Source organism: Chrysochloris asiatica, unplaced genomic scaffold (genome assembly GCF_000296735.1).
Source record: "Chrysochloris asiatica unplaced genomic scaffold, ChrAsi1.0 scaffold00006, whole genome shotgun sequence".
Lineage (NCBI taxonomy): Eukaryota > Metazoa > Chordata > Mammalia > Afrosoricida > Chrysochloridae > Chrysochloris > Chrysochloris asiatica.
In genome coordinates this window covers 19,182,919-19,208,248 of record NW_006408524.1, presented here as the reverse complement: position 1 = coordinate 19,208,248, position 25,330 = coordinate 19,182,919, and the positions used below count along the sequence as shown (strand labels likewise).

The window sequence follows — 25,330 nt, the reverse complement described above, 5'->3', positions numbered from 1 at the left end:
GGGGGAGGAGGGGAAGCTTGATTTTTTGAAAGTTGTAAACCTTCCCCAGACATGGGTCTCTGAGGAAGGAGGAGATGAAGGAGAATGAAGAAGCTCAGCTAAAACGACGCAAGACATTGGCAGCCTCTTTTATATGAGGTGTTTTTTACTCTTCTGAATCTGAAAAAAAGAAAAAGAAGAGTGTCAATGCTGCCTTTCCCCCCACTCCACCCTCCAGATCTGAGGAGAAGAAAATCAATCAGGGAAAAAGCGAGCGTGCCAATTCAACATTTCAATACTGGTCATTTCAACACTGTCTCCCCTGTAAAACAATTCACTCTGTTCAAGGTGAGGAGATCTCAAAGGCGAACTTTAAGCATTAGTTACATCTCACATCTTAATAGTTGCTTTAAACTAGATTTTCAAACATTTAGTTTGGGTCCTATGGGCATTATTGTTGTTGTTTTTATGTGGCGTGGAGTCGGTTCCGACTCACAGCGACCCTGTACAGGGTTTCTGAGGCTGTAAATCTTTACCGGAGCAGAAAGCCTCATCTTTCTCCCATGGAACAGCTGGTAGTTTTGAACTGCCGACCTTGAGGTTAGCAGCCCGATTCATAAACACTATGCTACCAGAGCTCCTTATGGGCATTATTGTTAATTGCCATTAAGTCAGTAGAACTGCTTCATAAGGTTTTCAAAGCTGTGACCTTTGGAAAGCAGCTTGTCAGGTCTATCTAAGGCATCTTCACCAACCTCTTGCCTAATAGTTGAGCACTTAACTGTGTGTACCACTGCTCAGAGATTGCCATAAAGGCATTATTGTTGGCATTGTTGTTAAGTACCATGAGTCTGTTCCAACTCATTACGACAGGGTTTCCAAGGGAGCGGCTGGTGAATTTGAACTGCAGACCTTGTGGTTCAAACTCACCTTGTGATCCAGTGTTTATCCTATCAATTCTGAGGCAGTCTGGTGTGGCACTGTGGGTTAATGTGCTGGACTGCAAGGTTGGCTTGAACTGCAAGGTTGGCGGTTCAAGCTTACCAGCCACTCCATGAAAACCCCATACAGGGTCACTGTGAGTCAGAACCGACTTGAAGGCACTTAACAACAACAACAATATGGAACCTTGGTGGATCTGTCGGTTAGGCATTGGGTTGCTAGTTACAAGATTGGTGGCTCAAATCCACCAGTTGTTCCACAGGAGAAAGATGAAGCTGTCTTCTCCTGTAAGTTTTGGAAATATTCAGCAGCAGGGGTAGGAGAACTTTTTTTCTGCCAAAACTTATAACATCATTCATGGGGCACACAAAATTATCAACTTCAAAATTAGCCTACTGTGTTTGGTCAAACATTTAATTAACTCACCCCTAATGTGCCACGGCACATAACAACAACAACAACAACAACAATGTGCTGCTCCTGGTGTGGCGCTGTGGGCTAATGCATCAGACTGCAAAGTCATTTGAACTGCAAGGTTGGTGGTTCAAGCTCACCAGCTTCTCCTTGGAAACCCTATGCAGGGTCGCAATGGATCAGAATCAATTCAATGGCACTTAACAACAACAACAACAATGTGTCGCTCCTTGGAAACTCTATACAGTGTCACTATGGGTCAGAACTGACTCAATGGCATTTAACAACAACAACAATGTGATGACTAGACTCCTGGTATGGCATTATAGAATCAGCACTGGACTGTGAACCACAAGGTCGGCAGTTCAAACCCACCAACTGCTCCTCAGAAAATCTATGCAGGGTTGCTATGAGGCAGAACTGACTCAACACATTTACAACAACAACAATGTGATGGCTAGAACTATGGTTGCCTTGTTGGAACCAGACCAAATGATTTCATGGCTTTATACGGCTCCTGAGCCAGATGTTTCCCCACCCTTGATATATGTGGCACTGCGGGTTAATGTGCCAGACTACAAAGCCATTTGAACCGCAAGGTTGGTGGTTCAAGCTCACCAGCTGCTTCTCGGAAACCCTATACAGGGGTACTATGGGTCAAAACAACTTGATGGCACTTAATAACATAACAACATTAGTCGGAAGCAATCCTACGGCAGTGGGTTTGGTTTTGGGATAGTCTTTAGGGGAGCAGATGACCATATTATTCTCCCAGAGAGCACTGGATGGGTTCAAACTATAAACCTTTTGGTTTGCAAATGCATGCTTAATCACTGAGCCACCAGGGACATTAAGGCATCCCATTTTGCAATAGTGGCTGCCAGATCTGGCCAATTTCATTTAGGGCTCAATGGAACTAAAAGAAATTACATTTACTTAATTTCAACAAATTCCATGCCAAAATACTCCTCTTCCTCATTTGTGCTCACCTTCAAAGTTTTGCCAAGAAAATGAAAGCAAGATGTTTCCCAATGAAAATCATTGTGCAGATGGGTAAATCACTTGCATTCTCTGCTGGACCCAGAGTAAGGGAGTAGAAAGAGTAAGGGAGGAGAAAGAGTAAGGGAGTAGAAAAGAGGACGGAGATGGGAACAGCAGTATCCGTCCACTGCCATTCAGCTGATTCCAACTCATAGCGTGTCTGTCTATGTAGGGCTTCTGAGACTGTAAATATTTACCAGAATATACAGTTTCATCTTTCTCCCATGGAGTTGATCTTCTGACCTTGTGGTTAGCAGTTCAGTGCCATTTCCCACAGCGCCACTGATTTGGTTTTATTTTTACTCTATCCTATGTAACTTCAGTGGGTTTGGGCAAAATGATAAAACAAATAACCCTGTGTTAGTGCTGCCTGTCAGTGCTGCACTTTCTGCAAGTCATCAGGCCTGAAGTTACAAAGAGTCCCCTCTGTACAAGACCCCAAAGGGACAGAAGAACAGTAGCTTCGACTTTAAGACAGGTACAAAGATGTTATGAGTCATTAGAAGACAAGGAGAGTTTTTCCATGCAACTTTTAAGACTGAACTACTCTCCTAAATAACCATCAGCTGAAATTAGGCAGAAAAGTAGCTGGGGATCGGAGAGTCCTTTCTGATCTATTGTAATTACAGTCAATTCTTAATTTCCTGGGGCCATTGACCAAGACCTCCCACTGTTCCTCTTTCTTCTTTGTGTCCTTGACACTTCTTTCTGTATATTTACTCTTCATTAGGACACCTCATGGGATGCTGTAGAATAAGCACTAGACAGCTAACTGAAAAGTTGGTAGTTTAAACCCACCAATTGTTCCTCTGAAACCCTATACATAGTTGCTATGAGTCAAAACCAACTCGAAGGCACTTAACAAAAACTCTCCACTGGCCTCACCACTTATATGGAGAAACAGCAAAGGAATGGGTAAAGCTTCTAGTTAATCACTTTGATACAAAATGTGGAATCAAGGACTAGAAAATTTCCAAGGAAAATTTCCAAAGATAAAATCTATCCAGTTTTGACCACATGGGTATTTTAAGACAGGACTCCTCCTTACTTCTCTGGTTCTGAAATGAGACACCCATTAAATGGTGGTTCATCTTAAGAAATGCATCCAGGTCCTCAAATGCAGAACCCAATTTTGTTATGCTGACGTAGCTTGGATTTATGTATTGATTGTTGGACACAAGCAAGGGACACATGGCTGGAGCTGGTTGGTAAGAATCATTGTTATATACAGTTGTCTCATAACAAGGGGTGAGGTGAACCTCCTCTTCTAGGCAGCCTGGATTTAGACTGCTGAATCCCATGGTCTTAATGGGACATAAAGGCTTCTGAGGGGCAATCTCCTTCCCTTTCTGTCCATTGCTGTGCACCAATTATAATTATGAGTGAGACAGTGCCCTCTGGTTGTAGGTTTCCATCTGACAAGTGAAGGAACTGGTGAAGGTGGGGAGGAAAGGAGTAAATAATGCAGACTTATGTATTTAAGCTCTGTCTATGCTGCTTGTCTTTAAGTAGAACCAAGAGTGAAACACAAAGAAGAACATGTTCTCTAGCTGAGTCTGTGACCCCAGTGACTGTCCCAAACAAGTGGTCTCCTTCCAGTACCTTCTGTTTCTGAGTTTCTTAGGGCACTTGCTTTAAGTGGCTATTATCTGCAGACACATACTCTCTGTGACTAAACAGTTCCACATGGCTGAATACTCATGGGTAGGAGCACCTGTTAGGTAGGCGGGTTTTTCATGCTTTAAAGTCAGTCCTGAGTTCCTACATCACTCCATACTTCTCACCTGAACTTCAGATGTTCTATATCTGCTTCATTGTGTTTTGGATTTTGTGCGTTTGTTTTCAATTTAAAATAAAACTGTATAAGCATCAGCAAGACTAAGAAATATATGAGCACGAGGGCTCTAGGATAGATAGAAGAGGCCACTCTGTTTTAACTGAGATACACATCCATTTTTGTCAGTTACTTTCGATCGTATTCATTCTAAATCTATGTTGACTTTCAGGAAGCCACAAAAAAAGTAGTTAAACCCTACCCATATTTTTAAGAGTGAAAGATGATTTAAAATGAAAAATGTCATCATCCAACTTGAGAAAATTTAAGAAACTAAGCCACCCCCCCTCACCAATCCCTCATCCAAAGATTTCCCACATCTTACAAAAAGAGCCAGTGTGGTATGGCTTTGAGACCAGAAGTACATGATGTATGATTTCTCAGAAATAGATTTGCAGTTGGAGAATGGGAGATGGAGATTTAATACAAAGTGGCCTTGTTTACTCCACCTTCCCAAACTGTTCCTCCAAGTCAACAGAAATGCTACATATGGATCTTAAAACCATTTGGTTAAAATATAATTGTTTTAAGGAGAGACTGAAAATTCAAATTAATATGACTAGACTCTCAGTCGCAATATTTATTCCTGGGCCACATGTGGAGCATCCATGAAGCAGGCCTCATATGAATCTGGCCCTCAACTTGAAGGTAAGCCTGTAAATGGTTTTGTTTATGATTTTTCTTTGGTTTTATTTTTAAAGCCTGATTCAACTATCATTGTAGCGCAAAGAAAGCAGCTGACTTGGCTGAGAACCAAGCTGGGATTGAAAGTCAGGTTTGCAAGCCTCCCTACGGAGTCAACATTCTACAAAATTAGCGAAGTGATACAATGACCCACAGAAAGAGATGTCAAAGGATAAACAGAAAGCAACGATCCTAATGTGGAAGGATAAGTGGGATTAAACCAAACCCCATTTTGAATGTGAAGTAGAATTTCTATCAGATGTATAGCGATTTGGGCTTTGTTTTACATTTGAACAAGGAGAGACTATGAAGAAACACATGATTTTAGAGATAGTTGTTAGGTTTTAACTAGACATAGATTTAATTGTCCTAGCTCATAAGAGCATGCCAGCTATTTTAAACGGCAACCATTGAATCCCTGAGAGCATGTAGGCACACCTTATCTTTGTCCCCAAACAATAAAGGGTAAGACTAGAGTTGGATAACTCCAAATTAATTCATTACATACTACCAATGCTGCAACACTGCTAAAATAAAATGTTCTGACCATTTTCATCACAGCAAAGGTAGAGTGAGAAAGAGAGAAGGAGATAGAGAAAAAGATCAAGAATAAATGTGTGGTGATTTCATAGCTACATGAAACCTTGCCTAGGCCATCGTCTCCTAAAATGTACTCATTCAATCCAGCTAAACAGAATAATAACAGTACAGAGGAAGGTAATGTTTAGGCTCAATCTTCACCTTTATTTTTGTCTTTTTTTTTTAATGAAGGAACACTGATTTTCTTGAACACTATTCATTTGAACAGAAATAATCAATGTTTAAATTGACAAACTATAAAAGATACTAACTGGATAACTAAAACAAAACAAAAACCAAAAAAAGACACTTTCTAAAACCAAAGACAAGGATAGAACCCTGAAAGCAGCTCAGGAAAAGCAAAAAGTTACCTACACAGGAGAACCAATAAGACTAAGCTCAGATTTCTTAGCAAAAAACATACAGAGAAGAAGGCAATGGGATGACATATGTGAAAACCTAAAAGCAAAAAAACAAACAAAAAAAAAACCAACAACAAAAAACTGCTAACCAGGAATCATATACCCAGCAAAGTTGTTCCTCATATATGACGATGGTCAAGATTAGGACATTTCCTGATAAATAGAAATTAGAGGAATTTATAAGGACTCGACCAACTTTACAAACAAAATACTAAAGGGTGTCTTTTGAGAACCAACAACAACAGATAACAAGCTGAGATTAACATACCTGGCAACACCACTCAGAATTAATTCAGATATAGAAGTATTTAAAGTAAAACAAACCCATAAGACTGAAAATAGGGAACCACAGAGATTAATTTATAATGAAGTCAACTACAAAGCAAAAAGAGGGAATAGTGTAGATACAGAATTTCCAAATGGCTAGGAAGTTAGGGAGATTTCAAGATAAAACAAATTGTTTTAAATAGGGAAAAATTAATGAATACACCTGTACATCAAAATAATAAAAAAGAGAGGAAGCCCAGAAAGATTTAATAAACATTAACACAACAGAAATGAATAAAATGAAAAGAAAATCCATAAACAAAATGAATTTAGTGAAACAAAGAAATCAGAAGCACCAACGCCCCCCCCCCAAAAAAAAAACCACACAAAGCAAAAGGACAGTAATTTATACCTATCAATAATTACACAGAATATAATTAGATTAAATGTACCAGTCAAGAGACAGAGGGAGTAGAACGGATAAGAAAACAGCATCCTTCAATATTCTGTCTACAATAGACACATCAAATATATAGACAGTCTAAATGTCTATCAACAGAAGAATGGTTTAACAGATTTTGGTACATACACACAATGGAATACTATGCAATGTTGAAGACTAATGATAAATCTTTGAAACACCTCACAACATGGATGAACCTGGAGGATATTATGCTAAATGAAATTAGTTAACCACAAATGGACAAATGTTGTTAAAAGTTAAGAAAAGGTTTCTTAGTAAAAGAAATAATGATGGTTATAGCGGGATTGTTGCTATTGTTAAGTGCCATCAAGTCAGTTCCAACCTATAGCGACCCTGCATGGGGTTTCAAAGGAGCGACCAGAGAGGGAAATTTATTCACGGACTAGAGAGTAGACACATGTTAACATGGGTGACAGGGCAGGAAATATACAAGAGGGAGGCTAGCAGAGGACAGGTGAAGGGAGCAGGAGACACAGGGAAGAATGAAATAGCTAAAGTGGTATATGGAGGGGATTGTAAACATTGTAATGTAGCAAAGTGTATGATTTGCTGGATGCAAAACTGATGATCTGCTCTGTAAACCTTCACTTAATTCACAATAAAGTTTTTAAAAATGAAAAAAAAAATACACTTGAGGTTAGAGACAAGATGGCATGTTGGTGACACTCCACCCAACTCTCCTACAACAGAAACACTGAAGGGAAAAACAAAAATCAGAGTGAAATACGTACAGAGGATAATTCTAAAACTGAGCTCCAAATGAGAAGATAAATAATTGGATTATACACTGGCTGGGAAGGCAGACAGTGACTGAGGAGAGATGGAATGGAGTTCCATGATGCAGCTGATCATTTTGAGACAGAGGGTAACATTCACTGGCAGAGAGAGGCCAACTTCACATAGTTCCTACTGTGGCAAAGGCGCAGTGTGGCCAGATCCTGAGTGACAGAACGTCAGCCTAATACGAGCAGGATCTGGCCTTCACCATCAGGGCTGCACACATGCACATGCCAGGTGCTAGGCTCCTGCTTCACCTGTTCCACCTGCAGTCTCCCACAGAGCACACAATAAGCACCATTGCTGTGACAACTTTTTTGTTTAATTTTTTCTTTTCTTCTCTCTTTTTGCTTTCCTTTTCTACTTTTTTCCTTTTATTGGTTTATATTCCCTTCTTCCCTTATTTTACCCATTTTTCTCATACTCTCATTTTTCCTTTATTTAATTACTTTTTTTATTCCACCACATCTGACATGAGGAGCACATTGTGTCCCCAGTAAGCAGCCATCTCAACCACATCAGCCACCCAAAAATTGCCAACACGCATTCCAGCACCCCCATTTTGCCCATTCCAACCATGTCTCAATCCCTGTATCCCAGAGCCCCGATGTTCCAATATTGTGCGTACATCATTCTTTACCTCTGTCCCACTTAGCCCATGCAAACCTGCTTAATTGTTTTCCCATGCACCTTGTTCTTCCATTCCCCTCTCCCTTCTTGTATATTGGCCTCCTCCCCTGTACACAAACTCTTCTGTGTCTATTCCCTACTCTGTGCTCCACCTTTCCCTCCCTCCCCTCACCTCCCCCTCACCCCCCCGCCCCACATCCTGGTAAATTAGGGAAGTTTAATGCTAGCTTTGATAATTCTGTGTTTTTTGTTTTTGCGTCCTTCTTTTCTTGAATCCTGATCTCACATACATTGTTACTCTTGATATTGTTCCACATAATTCTTAAGCTTTCTTCATTTTTCTTCATTCTTTTTTTCTGATTTTTCTTCATATTAATTGGTGTTAATGAATTTATCTTCTAATTCTCTGATTTGTTCTTCAATTGGTTAGATTTTACTCTTCTGTGCTTCCAAGGGGTTACTTACTTCTGAATTGTAATGTTAATCATCTGGAATTCTAATTGCAGCTTTTGTATGGTTTTGAATCTTTTTTTTTGTTTGTTTTCATTTTGCTCTTGTAATATATTTATAAATTCTTCTAAGGGTTGTTGCTGTTGTTTTTAAGTGCCATTGATTCTGACTGTACAAGGTTTGGTGGTTATGTGCCGTGGAGTCGGTTCCAACTCATAGTGACCCTGTACAGGGTTTCCGAGGCTGTAAATCTTTACGGGAATAGAAAGCCTCAAGCCTCATCTTTCTCCCGCAGAACAGCTGGTAGTTTCGAACTGCTGACCTTGTGGTTAGCAGCCTGATTCGTAAGCTTTACAAGGCCTTAAATCTTTATGGGAGCAGAAAGTCTCATCTTTCTCCCACAGAGCAGCTATTGGACTTGAACCACCTTGTAGTTAGCAGTCCACTGCTTACCCTACAGAGTCACTGTGCTCTCTTTTTCTAGCATATTGTTTGTGTTTTCATTAATTTTTCTTGTGATATCCTTGAGCTCTTGGAAGGTCCTATATAATTTTTTTTTTTGAATTCCTTATCAGGTAATTCTATTACTTGCTCTTCTTTGGTGAGATTCCCTGGTTTGTCACTTGCTTGAGCCATCTTGTCTTGTTTCTTTATTTGATTTGAAGTTGTCTGTTGTCCCCAAGGCATTTGGGGAGTTGTTGTATTAATTTGTCAATTATATGTTGGTTTGTTACACTGTAATGTAGAGCAGGGGGAAAATCAAATACATGAAAACTTAATAATAACACCTTGCTTGAATACCACTGGATAATAGAAGAAATAAAATGTAGGAAATAAAATCCTGGGAGCAAATAAAAATAAAAGCACCACATTCCAAAACTTTTGGGACCCAACAAAAGCAGTGCCCACAGAGCAATGTATAATAATAAACACACATATCAAAGACCCAAAATCAATATCTTACTCCAACAACTCCAAAAATTAGAAAAACAGAAGCAAAAATGCCTATTATATACAGAACAAAGAAAATTATAAAGATTAAAGCCGAAATAAGTGAAACATAAACCAGAATAGACTAAATAGGTCTAGAAGTTGTTCTTTGAAAAGATGAACAAAATTGACAAACGACTAGCAAATTTAACAAAGGGACATAAAGAGAAGATACAAATAACAAGAATATAAAAAGAAATGAACAGCATCATGACAGATCCAACCAAAATAAAAGAAACTGGAAAACCTAGAAGAAATGGAACACATTTTTTGAAACACATGACCTACTTAAACTAACACAGACTAGGGTAAAAACTTTGAACAAACCCATAGCATTAGAAATTGAACAAGTTATAAACAAAACAAAAACACCTCCAACAACAAAATAAGTTCTTGTTCAGATGGCTTCACTGGAAAAGTCTATCAAACATTCATAGGACAGCTGATATTAATTCTACTCAAGCTATTTCAGAACAAAGAAAGGATAAAATATCCCCCAATTCACTTTGTAAAGTCTGCACAACCTTGATACTAAAGCCAGATAGAGACAGCACTAAAAAAAGAAAACTACAAAGCAATATCTTCCATTCGAACTGCTAACCACAAGATTGGTGGTTCAAACCCACCAGTTGTTCCTTGGAAAAGCTCTACAATGTTGCTATGAGTCTGAACTGACTTAACAGCACTTACCAACAACAACATAGAAATACTGATACTTAACAAAACTATAGCCAATAGACTCCAACACCATGTCAAAGAAATAACAACCAAGTGGGTTCATACTGGATTCATATCAGGTATGCAAAGATGGTTCAATATTAGAAAAACAATCAAGGCCCTCTACTATATAAATAAAGGGGTAAAAAACCAAACAATCATATCAATCAATACAGAAGATACATTTGATGACATCTAAAAGCCATTCTTGATTAAAAAAACAAAACAAAAACATCTCATCAAAATTGATATAAAAGGGAAATTCCTTAACACAATTAAAGATATATATGCAAATCCAACAGCCAACATTATTCTCAACAGAGACTAAAAACATTCCCCTTGTGTTTTCTCAAGGAATAATAGAAGGATTTCCTCTATCACCACTCCTGTTCAATATTGTATTAGAAGTTTCAGACCAGGCAATAAAGCAAGAAAGGGAGATATAAGCAGAAAAATGAGTAATGAAGAAATAAAACCCTCCTTATTTGCAGGTAATATAATCTTATACATAGACTTTCCCAGAGGCTCGGCAAGCAAACTACTGGAACTATTTGAAAGGTTTAGCAAAGTGTCAGGGCACAAGATCAACATTCAAAAATCAGTCAGATCCCTTTAAACCAATGAAGAGAATGCTGAAGAGGAAATAAGGAAAATAATATCATTTACAATAGCTAGCAAAAATATAATATACTTAGAAATAAATCTAACCAGAGAAACAAAAAGCTTATACAAAGAAAGCTACAAAATACTACTACAAGATACTAAAAGAGATATACAGAAATGGAAGAATATACCATGCACATGGATAGGAATACTTAACACTGTGAAAATATCAATACTACAGTGAGCTATAGATATAATGCAACCCCAATCCAGATTGCATCAACATTCTCTAAGGATATGGAAAATACAGTCTCTAATTTTACATGGAAATGAAAGAGACTCCAGATAAGCAAAGAATAATAAAGAACAGAAGAAAGTAAGAGGTCTCACAATTCCTGATTTCAAGACCTACTATATAACTGTGGTTGTCAAAACAGCCTGGACTAGCACCAGAAAAGACACACAGACTAATGGAACAGAATTGAGAACCCAGAGTAAATTCATTTACCTATGAAAAATTAATATTCAACAAAGGGCCAAAAGCAGTTAGGTGGGAAAAAGACAGTCTCTTTAATAAATAGTGTTGTAAAAATAGTGCTGTCATTTTCCTTTGCAGAAAAATGAAACAAGATCCATAGCTCATACCATGTACAAAACTAACACAAGATGCCTCAAAGACTTTAATGTATAGTCTAAACCTGTAAAGTATTTCAAACAACAAACAGGGACCAATTTCTTGTTGTAGTTAAGTGCCTGCTGTCGAGTTGAAGTCAGTTCCGACTGAGGTTGTAAATCTTTATGGGAGCAGAAAGCCTCATCTTTCTCCTGAGGAGAAACTGGTAGTTTCAAACTGCTGACCTTGAGGTTAGCAGCTCAACTCGTAACCACTACATGTAGTAACTGTTAAATTGGTGTATGTTTTGCTGCATATATTCTCAACAACCACAACAAAATAAGTAAAATTATATATACATATAATATACATACATAGGAGCTCTGGTAGCATAGTGGTTACGAATCAGGCTGCTAATCTCACAGTCAGCAGTTCAAAACTACCAGCTGTTCCGTGGGAGAAAGATGAGGCTTTCTGCTCCCATAAAGATTTACAGCCTGGGAAACCCTATACAGGGTAGCTATGAGTCAGAAACGACTCCACGGCACATAACAACTATATATATATATATATATATAAATGCTTAAAAGAGTAAAACAATGAAATTTTACATACCAATAATTACAAAGGAAAAGTTATTTTAAAAAATTAATTTTGTCATTAGCAAAAAGTATATACTACACTTTCACGAGCCATTCTACTATGTAGTTATTTGGTAAGTGACTAGGATCAAAGCAATATCTGCTGAAAAACAGCAGAACTGGCTTCAGAAGGTTTCCTTCACATGAGCAATTTGTTTTAAACCCACCCAATTTACATCACACACACACATACATACAAATTCAGGTCATGGTTTGATATGGCAAATGTGAATTTCAATAACACAAAAATGTACAGGAGAACAACTGCGGTCTCACACTGTCTTGTTTCTTTATAATTAACCACGAGGATGTCTTTTATATATCCTTCTTGACACTACAAGGACATTCAATGAATTTAAGACTACATAAAACTGCATTACACTAAAATGGAAGAGCTAGTTGTCCTGATTCACCATGACTCATCAATGCTAAAATCATGAGTAAGAAACAGGTTTTGTACTCCCATGCTCCCAAGAGTATAAATCCAAAGTAAAAAGAAAAAGGGACTTTTTTTGGTTAACTACATCTGATTGCCTCTTAACCACAGATCATAGATTATTTAACAGAATCCCCCAAATCCATCTACCCATCAAAATTATAATAATAATAATTACATTGAGTTTCAGTATGGCTGATTTCACAATAACTATTGTTGGGTTAATTGACCCAACAAGGTCAATTTACAGCACAGCTTCCAAAATTAGCTAGATGCCGACACTGAAGTCTACCTGTCAAAGTATTTAAGCAACAAAACTTCTCAGAGTTTAATTAATGAAACCTAATCCAGATGTATGTGCTGTAGGATCAGCACTGGACTGTGAACCACAAGGCCAGCAGATCAAATCTACCAGCTGTTCCTCAGAAACATTATATAGGGTTGCTATGAGTCAGAACTGACTCAATAGCACTTAACAGCAACAACAACAATACAGATGTATGTATTTATTGCTTTTTTTGTCCTTTTCCTTGGGTGGGAATTCTGCTGGCCTTGTGGTTCACAGTCCAGTGCTGATCCAGGTCATCAATATAGTTAAGGGGGGGTGGGGAAATACACATTTTTTTGAGAAGCAAATATTTCAGACCTTTTCTTGCTAAATGGCAGCCTTTATTTTCTGTTGGTGTCCATGTGTTCATACATATAAATATATTAAGTAAATGGGTCACAAGAGTTTTCATGAGCAAATGGCTGAATGGGATTCGTCAGAACATGTGAGGTTATGATGGCATGTCTTAGTTGGGACTCAACGCACACCCGATGTTTGGTCCTCTACACTCAAGGAAAACAAGCCACAAGGGTGCTGAATTCTCATGTTGACGGCAACTCCTCTGTTGTACAGAAGGCTACAGAGAAATACATTCCAGAACTAAGAAATAAGTTCATTCTCTGAGAGGGAAATAAGTATAAGACCAAGAAAGGGATTAACTATTTTCTAGAAGTTTCATCAGAGCAGCAGATGTTAATTTCAATGGCATAATCAATTGTGAAGTGTTTTGCCAATCAGTCTCCTCTTAAACACAATTAAGCACTGAAGTTAGGATGATTTAATTTTTTTAAAGAAATTAGGAAACATTCAAGTTGTTGGCTACAATAGCTTTGTTTTAGATCTGAAAGAAATGAGTACTATTGCAGCGTATGTTCTCAGAACTCTTCACCACGTAGACTTAGTCTATTTTGCCCAACACTGGTGTTGAGTTACAGAACAAGTACTAGACTGCTAACCACAAGGTCCAAAGATCAAACATACCAGCTACTCCCTGGAAACCCTATTCAAGGTCTCTAACTAACTCAAAGTCAACCACCAACAAGCCCTTGATCTGGACACATCTTTGGGGTGAATCCCACTAACTTACTGTCCTTGAGTTGATTCTGACTCATGACGACCTTATAGAGGATCTCCAAGACCGTAAATCTTTATGGGAACAGACAGCTTCATCTTTCTCCAGTTTATGAAAACCTGATAAACTATGGTTAAAGATAAGAATCAGAACTAATACATTGGATGATGTCTCCATAAAAACAAAGATGTTTCCTCAAGATTAAGGGCCAGAAATATAGCCAAGGATATCAATGTGAATAAGAAACTGACTAACAATCTAGAATATCAACATATATGATGATTGAGTGTGAGTTAAAACAGGAGACCAGAACAGATGATGCCAGCAAGGAGTGTTTCTTGTACTATTGAACATAGGACATGCAAGATGGCCACGTCTCCTCTTCTTTGTAATTCCATCTCAACAGCAGAGGCAGATGTATTAGGATATTCTACCTTGAGGCCACAATTAATTAACTATATTCTCAGCCACCAAGAAACTTTGTGGACTATTTTATTTTCCAGTAGGTTTTGTTTATGTTTTGCTTTGTTTTTTCAGGAGAGAGAAACTACTGACTGGCCAGGTGACATGTACATGGAGGATATATTCAGTACATTGGTAGTCAAATCACACATTGGTCGTGAGTATTCACTTCAGAATCAACAAGTCCTGTGAAGCATAAACACTTTACTCAGTCTATATGGAACTCTTCGGTCTGCCATTGTGTCAAGTTTCTTCTTGGCTTTACCAAGCATTTCTCTCTAATCATCAAATATGTCTTATGCTCCTAGGTGAATATGATGTTATTTGTTTCCTAGATATTTCTTACATACAGAATAAAATGATGAATAGCAAAGCGGATTCCACTTCAAAACTCCCAAGAATCCCCAAAAGCCATAATCACTGCTGCTTCTAAATTATTTTATGTGCATCTTTTACTGCATAGATTAGAAGTTTGAATTAAGATGGTAATGAAGACTGGCATACCTTGTGCATTTTAGTGTTGTTGGTGTTGAGTGCTGCCAAGTGAGTTCCAACTCATAGTGATCTGTATAGGGTTTCTGAGGATCTGCTGGTGAGTTTGAACCACTGACCTTGTGGCTCAAACTGACCTATGGTCCAGTGCTTATCCAACAATGCCACACCAGGACTCCTTGCATCTTAGTGTTGTTGTTGTTGTTAAGTGCCATCGAGTCGGTTCCGACCCATAGCGACCCTGTACAGGGTTTCCGAGGGTGTAAATCTTTATGGAAGTAGAAAGCCTCATCTTTCTCCCGCGGAGCGGCTGGTAGTTTCGAACCGCTGACCTTACAGTTTGCAGCCCGATCCGTAACCACTACGCTACCAGAGCTCCTTAGTAGACTCATTCAAATTCTGACAAAAATCATATTGATAGTTGCTTAGAAAAAAAATCAGTCTTTCAATTATTAGGAAAATTATTAAACAAATGTAAACTATCTTGTAAGTCCCTCAAATCTAGGGTATATTGAATCAATTCAAATAGTAGCATGCTGCAGATGAGTTTTTAAGTGTTGCTATGATTCCTAGTATGGTGCTGTGAGATCAGCACTGGACTGCAAACTACAAGGTCAGCAGCTCCTTAGAAACCCTACACTGAGTCACTATGAGTTGGCATCGACTTGACAGCACTTATCAACAACAACAGTGATACTTCATAAAAGTTCCTAGAGGGTGTAATGGTTAATGGGCTTATCTGATAATTGAAAGTTTGGAAGTTTGAGTCCATCTCTGGACTTGATTTACATTAAGAATGACACGGTAATTTATTTCAAAAACATCAGCCACTGACAATCCTATGAAGCACCTTTCTACTCTGACTCACAAGGGATCTCCATGAGTTGGAGACCCCTGGAGGACAACCTTTTTTTTTTCATGGTTCTTGGTTATAAGTGATAATAAGAAGTCCTGTGGATAGAAATAGAACAATGAGGTGCTAAAATGAGGTATCAACTATAAACAATAACTTTGATAGTAATTTTGTATTCTGGAGTATCAAAAAGCCTGAAAGCATTGTCCTGCGTGCCAAGGGTGGTTGAGGTGATACTTGAAAGAAAGAGTGCAGTGAATAGGATCCCATGGGATAAGAATGCTGGACACAGGTTATCTCTGAGATATGAAAACTGATGATGGTCTCAGTATATAACTAACGTACGCTTCCTCAATAATGGTAAAGGCTCCTTCTCAAAGTCCTGTACACGAATCTAAGTAAAACAATATACGTCTAGCTACTGATGGCTGATGGCTTCCTCCTTGCATCCACAGACTTACACAGGCTCCATCAATTGCTCAGCTCCATGGCCGAGTGGCTCAGGATACTCATCTGCAGCCCAGGACCAGAGTCCCAGTCTTCACATAACTGAATAAGTAATTTCAACTATAAATATAAACTTTAAGTACAAATCAAAAGCAAAATGCAGACTTTTATCTTTCCACTGTTCTTCCTAATAGCTTAGTTAATCTGTCACAATAGAATAGAAAAGATACCTAACAAATTCCGATACCCTTTTTTATACCATTCCAAACTAACTTGGTAAGCATCTGCTAAAAGGAAACAGGAAAAAGACACTCATTTCTTCACAAGACTCTTGTGAGCCCAGCAACAAGTCAAGCCATGTGGCAGTAACCTTGTAGGGAATCAAATCAAAGGCAAATTTCTCTAATGAACTAAAAACAAACTTTTTTATCACAATTAGTTGCTCTAGCCAAACTGATGAGAATATTGTCTCTGTTGCATTCTCTAATTTTCCTCTACACTGATTCTAAGATAACAACGTGAGCAGCTGGAGAGGTACTCAGAAAGACTGGCTGTGAGGAATGTCATTCATCTCCTCACTGAAAACATGAGCCCACAAAGTTGTGTCCTGACAGATCAACTGAAGAGAACTAGAAAATGATTTGGTTAATATTGTAAGTATCAAATCACCTTCTCCCCATTAGAGAGTTTTGCATTGTTTCCTTTTTCCTTCAGTATGATTTTTAGATCTTCAAGACAATTGGGCCTCATGACTCTGTCTAGACTTTGCTTCAAAACTTCTTCTGGTTTTCTGTTGGATGCTTGTTTTCTTGTTATTGGAGAGTTTTAGAGATACTACTAAAGAGTAATGGCTGGACTATAAAAGCCATCAACCTCAAACCAATGATTGTATGTGGATAATGGTAGAGTAGATCCAACAGTGCCCTGCTATTTGCCTATTATGAAATTCTGAATAATCAGTATGAGCTACTATGCACTCCAAGGGTACACAAGATCATTGCCAGGAACAGATATGAAATCAACCACAAGGAAGCAAACTACTATTTCTAAGTGTGAAACCAACACCTGTAAGCCCATCTGAGGCACTCATGAGAGAGCAGACAACTCAAACCTTTCTCCTTACCCCTGGCTGTGTTGTGTAAATATCTTATCTATGTATACTGATACATTGAGAGGGCATCCAATCTCTGTCTTGTTATTTTGTTGGTCAGTCTGAAATGTAAGCAGAAGCTGCATACATAATAAGTTACATCCTCTTTTCTGGCTAAATCACAACAGCTTGTCAGAAGCTATACTTCTTCCAAGACAGATTTGTTTGTTTTTCTGGAAATCCATGTATACTTCCAATATTCTCCAACATCATAATTCAAATGTATCAACACTACTACAGTATTCCTTATTCACTGTCCAACTTTCACATTTATATTGTTGTTGTCAAGTGCCGTTGAGTAAGTTCTGATCCATAGTGACCCTGTATAGGGTTTCCAAGGAATGGCTGGTGAGCTTGAAACATCAACCTTGCAGTTCAAACTGGCCTTGTAGTCCAGTCCATTAACCCACAGCGCCACATCAGGACTCCTTCACATTCATATTAGTCAACTAAAAATGCCATGACTTGGATCAGGTCCACATGAGCCCTCAAAGCAAAATCTTTGCTTTTTAGCACTTTATAAAGGTATTATGAAGCAAATTTGCCTAATGCACGACATCATTTGATTTCTGGACTGCTGCTTTCTTGAGAGTTGATTGTGGAACCAACACAAATGAAGTCTTTGTCAACTTCATTCTTTACTTTGTTTATGATGATGTTGGTCATTGGTTTATTTGTGAAGATTTTTGTTTTCTTTACATTGAGGTGCAATCCATACTGAAGGCTATAGTCTTCAATTTTCATCATTATTGCAAGTCCTCTTTGCTACCAGAAAACAAGGTTGTACCACCTACATAACAGGTTGTTAATGAGTCTTCTTCCAATACTGATGCCATGTTCTTCATAATATCTAGTTTTTCAGATTGTTTGCTTAGCATACAGATTGAATAAATACGGTGAAAGGATACAAGCTTGGCACACACGTTTCCTGATTTTAAACCATTCAGTATCCCCTTGTTCTGTTCAATCAACTGCCTCTTGGTCTGCGTACATGTTCCTCATGAGCACAATTAAGTGTTACGGAACACCAATTCTTCTCAATGTTATCCATAGTTTGTTATGAACCACACAGTCAAATGCCTTTGCACAAATATACATCTTTCTGGTATTCTATGCTTTTAGTCAAGATCCATCTATGTCAGCAATGATAAACCTAGTTTCATACCCACTTCTGAATCTGGCTTAAATTTCTGGCAGCTGTCTGTCAATGTACTACTGCAATTATTATTTTTTTTTTTTTACTATCTTTAGCAAAATTTCACTTACATTTGCTATTAATAATATTGTTCAATGATTTCTGCATTCCATTGGGTCACCTTTCTTTGGAATGGTAACAAATATGGATCTCTTCCAATTGGTTAGTCAGGTAACTTTCAAATTTCTTCATATAAATGATTGAGCACCTTCAGTGCTGCATCAGTTTGCTGGAATATTTCTGTTTGTATTCCATCAGTTCCTGGGGCCTTATTTTTTTTGTCAATGCCTTCAGTGCACCTTGGACTTCTTCCTTCAATAGAATCAGTTATTACTCATATGGCACCTTTTGAAGTGGTTCAGTATCAACCAATTCTTCTTGGTACAGTGAGTCTGAATATTCTCTCCATCTTCTTTGGTTTCTTACAGCATAATTCAATATTTTCCATATAGAATTCATCAATATCATAATTTAAGGCTTGAATTTTTTTCTCCAATTCTTTCAACTTGAGAAATGCTGAGTGTGTTCTCACCTTTCTAATTCCAAGTCTGCACATTTCACAATAATACTTGACTTTGTCTTCACGAGCTGTCCTTTGAAATTTTCTGTTCAGTTCTTTTACTTCTTCATTTCTTCCAGCTGCTTTATTTTCTGTATACTCAAGAGCAAACTTTAGAATCTCTTCTGACATTCATTTGTGTCTTTTTTTCTTTCCTATCTTTTTACGACTTTTTGCTTCCTTCATGGATGATATTTTTGATGTCATCCCCAACTCTTCTGGTCTTTAGTCATTAGTGCCTAAGGTACCAAATCTGTTCTTGAAATTATCTCTAAATCCAGTCTGATATACGCAAGGTATATTTTAGCTCTCGCGGACTTGATATAATTTTCTTAAGCTTCAGCCTGAATTAGCACATGAGCAATTGATGGTCTGTTCCAGAGTTGGTCCCTGCTTTGTTTTGACTGATGATATTGAGCTTTCCCATCATGTCTTTCCAAAAATGTTGTTTGTTGTTGAGTTGGTTCCAACTCATACAGATCCTGTGTAGGGTTTCTGAGAGCAGCTCAACTGGATTTGAACTGCCAACCTTGCAGTTGAAGTCCAGTGTTTATCCTATAGCACCACACCGGGGTTCCCCCACAGATGCAGTCAATTTGATTCCTGTATATTCCATCTGGTAAGTTCCCTGTGTATTGTTGCTTTTATGTTGTAGAAAAAAAAGTATTTTCAATGAATACTTCATTAATCTTGCAAAATTCAAACATAAGATCTCTAGCATCATTTCTATTATCAAAGCCATATGCTTCAACTACAGATCCTTCCTCTTAGTTTGTAATTTTTGCATTCCAATCACCAGTAATTATCAATGCATCTTTATTGTATATTTGATCAATTTCAGACTGGAAGCATTGGTAGAATTTTTCAATTTCATTATTGCTGGCTTTAGTGGTTGGTGTATACATTTGAATAACAGTGGTATTAACTGGTCTTCCTTGTAGGCATGTAGATATCACAGATAGTATTGTACTTCAAGATAGATCTTAAATTGCTCTTTTTAATGATGAATGTGGTGTTATTCTTGGTCAATTTGCTGTTCACACCATATTAAGCCATATCTGATTCAAAATGGCCAATACCAGTCCATTTCAGTTCGTTAATGCCTGGAATATTGATCATTATTCATTCCATTTCATTTTTGATAACTTCCAATTTTCCTAGATTCATGCACATTCCATGTTCTGATTATTGATGGATGTTTGTAGTTGTTTCTCCTCATTTTGAGGTGTACCCCAACAGCAAATGAAAAATCCCTAAATCTTTTCTCCATTAGCATCATCATGGTCAAGTCTACTTTGAGGAGACAGCTCTTCTCCAGTTGTATTATGAGTGCCTCGTTCCAACCTGAGGGGCTTATCTCCCAGCACTATATCTGACAGTGTTCCACTGCTCCTCATTAGGTTTTCAGTGGTTAACCATCCAGAAGTAGTCTGTGTCTCCTTCCTACTCTATTAGTCTGCAAGCTCCACTGAGACCTGTTCACCATGACTAACCCTGCTAGTATTTAACGTACCGGTGGTATAGCTTGCACCACAGCAATACAGAAGTCACTAAAACAGAACAAACTGACAATGTTCCTTAAAATAGAAGATACTCAAGTTAGACTAATGGGATGAGGCACTTTTCTCTCCCTGTGTGAGTATGGTGACTGCTTTCTCTAATCTTCTCAAATGTTTTTTCCCTGGCATTTGATGAATGCTTAAGAGGACCCTTTAGATCTCTGGAGTTCTCTTTCCCTGGATCTCTCTCCTCTCTGGTGCTTTATCCTATGAATTCTAGCTATCTTGGTCCCCTTGGACCTTCTTATACAATCTCTTGACTTAAGGAATCTACCATGTTCTCCTGCATGCTCCTGTCCCCATGCTACCTGGAAACCGTCTCAAGGTAGAAACATGAAGCAACTGTGGACCTCATGCCATCCTCTCCCTCTCGCTCCATCATCGCTATCCATCAATCAGTGCCTGATGCTTGATGTCCAGTGTTTTTGTTGCGGTTATTACTGTTGCTTCAGGTGGGAAAGTAAATTCAGCTCTTGTTGCTTCATCTTTGGCAGAAGTGTATATATCCAAAGAGTGTCTTTTGCTCACTTTTTCCACTCCTCACAATTGACTTTTAAATTTCATGAACCAACATCCATAATTATTATAATTCTCATAACTTTCAATGAAGGAGAAACCCCTGCTGTACTCACTTCCTGGGACTTGGCTAATAACACTGCTGGCCTAATTATAACGATCCTTTTGAGAGACATGAAAGTTGAGTGTCTCCTTGTATCTGTTAACATCAAGTGATGTTAAGGGAAGTTTCCATTTCTGGGTGACAATGATACGTATAGCAGATCCAAGAAGTGATGTTGCTATAAACATGGCTGAAAACATAGTCAAAAGAATTCACTTGTGTGGTACACCACGTGTCTCCCAATGACAGCAGGAAAGTTTCAGCACTAGGAGAATCTTGGCTCAGAGACCCAGACCTCTTTATGTTAGTACATTTCTCCCTAGGGGTAAGCAAGGTACTATTCAGTTTTTGAAGTCGGTTAGAAAATTAGTGCTGCAGGGCACTAAATAGCACCTCAGTAGCCTGACAGAGATAATGTACAACTGCAATGTGTTCATTATGCCAAGATGTAATTTACCCTGTTAGCACGCCCTGCTTCCCTATGTGTGTGCCCCAGCTCATGGGATTCTGGAAATAACCAACTTCGGACCACTTTTCATTGGGTTTCTCTCTGAATATACACTACGTTGCAACTTTGAACCACAATGGGCTTGATCAAGCTGGGCATGAATTGTGCCTGGTTATATCCCAAGGTTATATAATGCTGGCTACTGATGGGTTACCAGAGTCCTGGTGTGGCATTGTGGGCTAATGCGTCAAACTGCAAAGTCATTTGAACTGCAAGGTCGGTGGTTCAAACTCACCAGCTACTCCTTTGAAACCCTATTTAGGGTCAGAATCGACTTGATGACACTTAACAACAACAACAACAACAACAACTGATGGGTTCCAGGAGTTACATTAGATGCATGGCATTAAAAATGGTCAAACTGACTCCCATTGGTCATCAGATATAATAATAAGATTAATAAGTTTTAATAAGATTCATTAAAAAATAAATGTTCAAAACATATCTGGTTATATTTATATAGTTTTAAAAAATTAGTTATCTACTGATTTAGGAGTCCTAGTATGGTGCTGTAGGTTAATGCATTGGACTACAAAGTTGGTTTGAATTGCAAGATTGGTGGTTCTTATCAGCTGCTCCTCAGAAACACTGTGCAGGTTTGCTATGGGTCAAAACTGACTTGATGGCACTTAATAACAACAACAACATTTACTGATTTATAGATGCCTTTAAATTTTTTCTAAAGTCGAAGACTTCAATGACCAAGGGGGAAGAGTACATGAGAATGATCTACTTCTTCTCCATCACATCTCATCATGAATTCACTTTAATTCAGCAACAGTTACAGACAAAGACAGTACAAGCCCATGAGGTAAGTCCTGATGATATCAAAGCAGTAAGATGACTGATACCGTGTTAGTTTTTCAATAAAGTTAAAAGACAAAGTTGCTCTTTGTGTTCAAACTTGCAAGCATATGGACACAGCAGGCCCCATCTGACGCAGTGAAATGCTGGGGTCATGGAGGGGAAAGGGACAGATGTCGGAGAATGTCTCCCGCTTTGTTTCCAGCAGCCTGAAATGAAGCATCCTTGTCATCAAACAACTGGCTCAATACTTATTTGTAAAATAGAATATACTATCAGTTTCACTGTCACACTCCCCTCCCTCTGATATTATTTTAATTATTTGAGAATTATTCGGTTAAAAAGCACTATGATGAGTAATTGTTACGAGGACTAATTGTGACTGTCACAACTGTAAAGGTAGTTTTGCAACAAAAATGGGGGAGTAGTTAATCTTACAGTCCAGAAACAGAGGATCCTAGGGCCATCAAGAGAGAAGAGCACAAGTAGAATGCGAGACCATATCTAGAGAAGAAGCTACACAAGAGATGGAGGCAGAGATGAGGACATGGAGAGAGGGAGCAGCTGAGGACCCTAGATTCATGGAAAGAGAGGGACTGAGTGCTGGCGGTCAGGAAGCAAGCTTGCAGAATGTGCCCTTTGGTGGTTTAAATTATTATATATGCCTGAGTGCTTTTGTGTACATACCCCCACCACTACCACCAAAAAAGGCACTGTAAAAAGGCTTTATGAAAGTAACAAAATTTAAGCCACTATGTCCACAAGACAAAATGATAGCAGATATTTATAGCACAAGATCTGCTACAAAGCAAAACAAGATTCAAAGATTTGGGATTTGGTTTATTATGTTTTTTTAGGCTATATGCTATAGGAATTCAGATCAGGGAGTGATAGGCCAGTTGATAGATTCAGAATGTGTTAGGTGTGCAGGCGCAGGGCTTATCCTGACATGATTCTCTTTCACTAGACATTTTCTAGCTTATTTTGCATTGATTTGAGCCTACTGATGGATGACAAGCCTCCAGTATTTGAGCTAACCTACCCAGCATGGAACAAGGATGAGAGATGGTCACATTGAATTCTATTTTGTCTTTGGGTAAATTACTTCTTAGTCACTAAAAGTAGATATACTAATTAAAAGTTGTATACTCATTAGGTAAGGGTTTCCACGTGTGTAGAAAAGCTGATGAAGAATTGTAGCTGTCTGTTCCGCAGGCACTGTGTGATAAAACATCTGGAGTGAATTATTTGAATGGTCTTAAAAGGAAAAGTTTGAGGACTGATTTCACATATATAATGAAAAAGAGCTTATTATAATAGCTTAGGGATGAAAGCTACAGAGGCCAAATCTTTTATAACAACAAAGTGAGGAGTTGTGTTCAGATTTCGTCTTAGTCCTCAATCTGATTACCCAGGTTTTTTCTAACCAAACTGTGCGAAGAATTGTTGTTGTTGTTAAGTACTGTGGAGTCAGTTCCGACTCATAGTGACCCTGCACAGGGTTTCCGAGGCTGTACATAGCATCCAATATTATGTCTCCAGGGAGGTATGATTCAGAGAAAGTCCAAGATGCTAACAAAAGCCACCCCTTGGATAATTTTGTTTTTAATTTAACATCATGTACATGTATGGAATAATGAACTAGGAATGAGCCCACGTTACAAAATAAACAATGAGGTTTCATGTAAAAGGTTTGACCTTTCAGGTTTTTTACAAAGCTTGGAATGCTGCTATGGAAAGTAAAATCAGTTCAAACATATTACAATTAGGTTCATTCTATTTTTGGTTTGGGAGCATCATCTAAAGTCTTGCCTTTAAAACTTATTCTTGTTGGCCAACCACGTATGTTCTCCAGTAGTTGGGACTCCTAACATTGTGATACAGGTATCCCCTGCTTTTCAGAAGTTCACTTTATGCTACTTTGTTTTTATGAAAGATCTACATTAGTTGCTGACTTTTCTAAGTGAAAGAACTCGAAAAAGGATTTTTTTCACTTTGCTGAAAAAAGGTGTTCAGACTTTTTTTTTTCATGAGCTATTAAAGAGGCAATGCCCACCCAGAGCAGTGAGAGTGGTGCCCCCAAGCTCCTTTCCCGGGAACTGCATTCAGCATCTCAGCATCAAGTTGTCATAATTTTGAACTGTGTCTGTGAACACTTACACCAGCGGGCTTCAGAAAGTTCATGGAAAAATAGAATTAAAAAATAAGGGAATTTTTCCACGAACTTTTTGAAGCCCCACCCTTCATATGTTAGTGTTATTTGGTATGATTTGATAGGTTATTTTTTGGGTCTGGAATGCTCACTAATGTTCCCCATATAAATTAATAGCAATTGTTTCTTTGCTTTATACCACTTCAGCTCATAAAAGGTTCCGTAAGAACATTCTAATTTTGGATAACAGGGGAGACCTGAAATGCTAAAAGGATTTCTGCTTTCCCCCCGCCACACCCCCCGCCCCCCCCCCGCCGCTCCCCTTGACCAAGATTCATAATCCAAAGCAAAAAACATTAGAGCTGAAAATATGATACATTTCCTACTAATGCAGCAAAACTCATGATCAAAGATTTGTAAACATGTTAGCAGCACGTGTTATTCCATTTCATTACAATCAGCAAGTTCAGAAGCCACCTTTCGTAAAGGCTAGTGTGAAAAGTAGACGTGAGACAAGAGAGTACTGAAAGCATTTGTGATGGAGGAAGCATGGTGGAAAGGGACAGATAGAACAATAACTCATAAGTTCCTGCAAAAAAGAGTAATAAATAGTACTTTCAAAATGCA

At 38.3% G+C, this 25,330-nt stretch overlaps 1 protein-coding gene across 3 annotated transcripts in view; it reads right to left on the bottom strand.

The window, feature by feature from the left end:
* Nucleotides 1-25,330, bottom strand: part of PDE1C (phosphodiesterase 1C, calmodulin-dependent 70kDa) — a 646,978-nt gene that overhangs the window by 49,900 nt on the left and 571,748 nt on the right. Inside the window, exon 17 of one of the 3 annotated variants that reach the window (XM_006832154.1) lies at nt 109-159. The exons of the other annotated variants lie outside the window; for them this stretch is intronic. Coding sequence (XP_006832217.1) covers nt 146-159 — 14 coding nt within the window. The 3' untranslated portion in view covers nt 109-145. Of the gene's footprint in view, nt 1-108; nt 160-25,330 lie in introns of those variants that run through there. 3 annotated transcript variants of the gene reach the window in all.